This window comes from Montipora foliosa, chromosome 7, assembly GCF_036669935.1.
Source record: "Montipora foliosa isolate CH-2021 chromosome 7, ASM3666993v2, whole genome shotgun sequence".
NCBI lineage: Eukaryota > Metazoa > Cnidaria > Anthozoa > Scleractinia > Acroporidae > Montipora > Montipora foliosa.
Genome location: NC_090875.1, coordinates 31,849,610 through 31,854,609, shown reverse-complemented (window position 1 = coordinate 31,854,609; position 5,000 = coordinate 31,849,610). Strand labels below are relative to the sequence as shown.

The 5,000-nt window shown below is 36.5% G+C and overlaps 1 protein-coding gene across 1 annotated transcript in view; it reads left to right on the top strand.

The window, feature by feature from the left end:
• The window catches only part of LOC138011813 (cilia- and flagella-associated protein 337-like), a 33,090-nt gene that overhangs the window by 67 nt on the left and 28,023 nt on the right, over positions 1 to 5,000 (top strand). Inside the window, exons 1-7 of the mRNA XM_068859024.1 lie at positions 1 to 90; positions 789 to 885; positions 1,071 to 1,286; positions 1,998 to 2,032; positions 3,438 to 3,507; positions 3,822 to 3,875; positions 4,957 to 5,000. The exon at positions 1 to 90 is cut by the window's left edge and continues 67 nt beyond it; the exon at positions 4,957 to 5,000 is cut by the window's right edge and continues 65 nt beyond it. Coding sequence (XP_068715125.1) covers positions 11 to 90; positions 789 to 885; positions 1,071 to 1,286; positions 1,998 to 2,032; positions 3,438 to 3,507; positions 3,822 to 3,875; positions 4,957 to 5,000 — 596 coding nt within the window. The 5' untranslated portion in view covers positions 1 to 10. The remainder of the gene's footprint in view (positions 91 to 788; positions 886 to 1,070; positions 1,287 to 1,997; positions 2,033 to 3,437; positions 3,508 to 3,821; positions 3,876 to 4,956) is intronic.

Sequence of the window (5,000 nt, the reverse complement as noted above, 5' to 3'; positions counted from 1 at the left end):
GATTCAAGCAATGTCTAAGTCGCCCAAAGGCGAAATTTCTTCGATTGCACTAACAAATGAGGAACAACCTCTGGAAGCAGGCAGTGAAAGGTATTAATGCTAACCTATACGACAGTACAAAGTTGTTTTCGATTTCTCTTCACAGGCGACCCAAAAAAACTGCTCAGTTGATGCAACAATTTAAATGGTTTAGATGGAAAACATAAATTGCAGCCAACAATTTTTCTAATCCTACATGTAGTTTAATGCGAAGAAAATAAAAGCTGTACTTAATTTTACTGCATCTTTCTTATGTGCAACATGTTTATTTGAGGCATTTTGTTCTGGTTTTGAGATTTAAATAAATATTAGGGTTAAATCTTAAAATTGTCGCAGAACCTCTTAAATAGTCAAATGGATACCACTGGACACAGGATACACTGAAAACTACAAGTCGATTTTATTTATTTTGATGCTGCAGCACATTCACCATGGCCCGATGTCATGGGGAGAGTTAATTTTGATGCGGGAGAATAACTCAAAGTACCTGGGTAAAAAAACCCTTGAGTCAGGTTGAGGGATCTACTGTTCAAACTCAGCTCATGTGCAATCACAGAGCTGGGTTTTCCGCTGTAGGCCAGCATGGGCTCAGCATGAGATTTTCTCATAGCCGAGCCCTTAATTTTGCATGTGAAGGAGGTACATAGAGAGCAAGCGCTGTTGTCTCCAGGATTGGAGGGGAATTATCAGATTTGCTCTGCTACAGAACTTGATTCATTAGATCTCATACTTTGGCATTCATGTTGCAGGAGAGCTGATGCAAAGATGACTAACTTTAATGGTGGCTCGAAGCTGGTCAACAGACTTACAATGCATGACTTGAAGACTGTGCAGGATTCATTTACGGTCATTATTTGCTTTCACTTTTTTTTCCTTATTGGTGCTTATTGTTAATAACAACATTGTGGATGCTTAACAACATGTTCCAAGGGAAACTCTCATGAAAATTCCTGGAAATAAAAGATCGCAATTGTCTTTCATTGTTTTGTCATGTCATTTTCTTATTACCTATGATTTTTTTTTAATTTTAGATCGACCAATCAGGTCAGCTGCGTGAACTGAGTTTAGATATTGACCAGTTCTGTGAGATCCTCTCCATTGTACTAAACAAAGGGTCTCGAGAAGAATATGAAGATTTGTTCAATAAAGTGGATGTTGGCAAAGAGGGTTACGTTGACTGGGACAAGTTTTGTTCTCACATGCTTCTTGAATACTACGAGAAAGATGATCGCATGAAAACAACTCAGGTATTTTTTTGAAAATCCATTACCTGCTGATAGTTTTAATAGGTATAGAATTAAAAGGTGATTCCAAGTAATTGCATCTGTTATTATGTATATAAGACACTGGCAACAAATGCAAGGAATCGTGGATGTACACTTGTAACCTGAAGATGATATAGAATTATATCGAAATATTACAAGAAAACATGGATCCGCGATTCCTTGCATTTGTTGCCTGTCTTATAGACACGATGCAATTACTTGGTATCGCCTTTATTCTATACATATTTTTTTGAAATATAACTGTTTAAAATACATCACTTTTATTTTGCTTTGCCAGTTAATGAGATATAATGTAAATGTATAATAATTTATATGATATAGCAAAATCAAGCAAAAATAGGAGAAAGGTGGCCAGATGCCACAACAGTATAGGCCAATAATTATTACTGTGGTCGTTTGGACGTCAAATTATACTGGTATCAGATAACAATAAAATTAAAAAGAAGAACTTCATTAATAATTATTACTAGACTCAAGACTCTAGATGCTAGAATTGGCATGTAACAGGAGAACCTCAGGACTCGTGGGCTTGTTTACGGGGCAGATGCTGTGCCACGTATGCACGCCATCTTCATGCTAGTACTGAAACTGAATACAGAGCCCCTGTGGTGCACACGCAACAGTAACCACTAACCCTATTATTAGAGTAATTAAAATTCATTCTTTCTTTAGGTCCCACAATGGAGAGAGTTAAGAAATGTCACCAGGTACAAATTACCAGTATTCAATAAGCTATTTTACATCACTGTTAAAAAAAACTGCTGGATTGTAATCCAGCCGATGAAATGGCAGTAAGCCTGCTGGTGATCTCGAATTGACAAAGGGTACAATGTACTTCTGAATCATTACTTTTACTCAGCCACATCTTTGGCATAATCTGTTTATTATTTGTTAATTCTTGGTCAATGCCATTGATAGTGGAAGATATATAAATTGCTACATGCCTTTCATACAATTATTAATTATGTATGGATTTTGAAGCCTGCTTTGAACCTGAAGATCATTCACTTTTTTCTTACATGTACAGTCTTCCATGAATCATGTTTGCCATAATAGTTTCCAAACTGTAATTAAGTGCAGAAGCCAGTACAGTTGATCAAAAATTGATATCTAATGATTCATGACACTGGATTAATGCAGTGATTGACAAGACTGCGAAACGATGCTGTTTCTAGAGTAGACACTGTGTCATTGAATCATTAGGGAGTTTGAGCAAATACGACGGGTACAGCGATGCCACAAACAAAGAATATTATTGGCTAAAAAGGAAAAATAGCAGCACAAATTTCCGTGCATTTTTTTGCCGTACTCCATAACAACAACGTGAAATCACCTAATTTTAGGTTTTGACGACAACGTGAGCAAAAATTACATGTATAACAATGAAACAGTCATTTTCTGTTTTGACTTTAAGACTGTTCGCACACACCCATCCAGTTACAGGAAAGTTAGCCGGTATTGTACAAGGTGAACAAGACGGAATAATCGTGAAATACTTGGGATAGCGACAAGTTATATTTTGGACTGATGCCTTCGTTGCTGTAGCCGTTGTCTTTGCTTAAACTCCCTATTTATTAACGAGAGACAGATTAAAACCCATTGACTCCTGAACACTCACTGCCCCATTTGACGAGCAAAATAATATTGTCTGGTGTAAGACAGAGTAAAATCTCACACCTAGGAGTCCACGGATTAAAAGTTCTTGAGAGGATGTTAACCCATTGACATCTGAACTGTCCATAAGTCAAAAAGGGACTTTGCCGAGTGCTGGAACATGCAGATGTAGATGTAGATGTAGATGTAGAAATGAGATGTAGTTGTAGAAAATCATTAAGTCTCACTCCTCGGAGTCAATGGGTTAATGATAAAAATGAAAAATTACAGTGTATATATACACTGTAAAAGATCACTGTGATTTTAATAAAATTACATCACACTTCGTATGATTTAATTACAATAATTTTAATATTGTTAAGTGTACACCATTGATAATATAAAATGAGAAACTTCAAGTTATAGCTGCCCCACATGGTGGTGGTAGAATTGTGCAGTGGTTGGTCATTTCAGTGGTTTTAACTAGTTTTTCATAAGAGGCCGGCCATTCATTTGCAGCCCTCATAAAGAAGCAATTATAAGAATATGTCCATTGATGAATCCATCAAGATACATAGCTGTTAGCAAGGTAATACAATCTCAAAGTGTTGCTTTAAATTAAAAAATAAATTTTACATGTAAAACTTGAAGAGCTACTCAACTCTAAGCACTGCAGACATGAAATATTTTTAATCGTGAGAATTTATTTTATCCCAAATCCCTTGAAGTCATCGGAACTGTCAACGCTGAAAGCAATTTCTTTGGGCTATGTGAAAAGAACCAGTGAATTAATTTAGCAGTTTTGCACGTACAAAAAAATTTGTATAACATTATTTTTGATGAACTGATGTGTGTAAAAGGTGTTTGCAGTTATTATAAGTACTTCCCTTTTGAATTTTCCAGGAAGGAGTAATTTCAGTTTGGACATTAAATATGAAGCCACTTAGAACGGTACAGGTATGAATGATTGGTGGAGTAAGACAACTAATATATTTCTGCATGATCACCTAATGCATATCACATCTCAGATTTTCTTTGAATGAGAACCAAGGGAATTTCTTAAAGTATAATCTTTCAGATTGTAGTTTTGACCTTTTCACCCCATCAAAATATACTACTCATTGACAAAGATAAGCCAGTTCAGACTGCTAAGAAACACATACTAGTGTGTTTATTAGAAGAAAGCATAATGTTCTTCTTTTGTGGAAATTAGATGTTATTGACTTGTATGACTATGTTTTTTGCATTTGAAATCATTTGTTCTTAATTTTGCAGAATCTCACCGTCATTAAGTGCTAAGCACCAAACTGTGTTTTAGCTTCCATCAATCAAATTTCTGAACATAGCCAGGGAGATCATTTACTCCACATCCAGAAAGTGATTTGAATCAGTTAAAGGATTTGTACAAGTTCCATTGCTTTCTATCGGCATCGAGTGTACTGTGGAAAACAAAGGTGCTCATTGGTCTTACAAGGAGGCAGTGTGGCCCAGTGGTTAGGCAGTGTGGCCTAGTGGTTAGGGCGCTTGCCTTGAGATCGGGAAATCCCGGGTTCAAGACCCGCTCTGACCACTCGCTGAATTTGTTCAGTGGTAGTCCCTGGTTCAACTTCCCAGCTGCACTTGTAAATAGCCAACTGGTTTACCTCCGACCAGTTGGGATTCTTAACAGTTGTTGTTGTTGTGTTCTGTTGTTTCGTTGATTGTTTCATTGGCCCTGAAAAGCCCCTATGGGGAGCAGTCGATTAAGTATGTATTGTATTGTATTGATGTGTCATGCATCAATTGATTCTGGCATCTGTGGTTTTGGGTCAACTCTTGGCTTGGCATCGGAAGTTTGATTGATGGAAGTTTCCACAGATACGAAAATTGCAGTAATAATGACGCTTATTTTTGTCTCGACATGCGCTGTGTTTTTTGAAACTCTGAACTATCTTACTTTCTTTTTATAGCTCATTGCGTTTCTCAAAGATTCGTGTATTTACATTGTTAGCGTATCTAAAAAATAATGCAATGCATAATAAAATAATATTATCAACAGGTTCAGACTGATCACGATGAAGTGAAACAAAGAGATTTATGGGT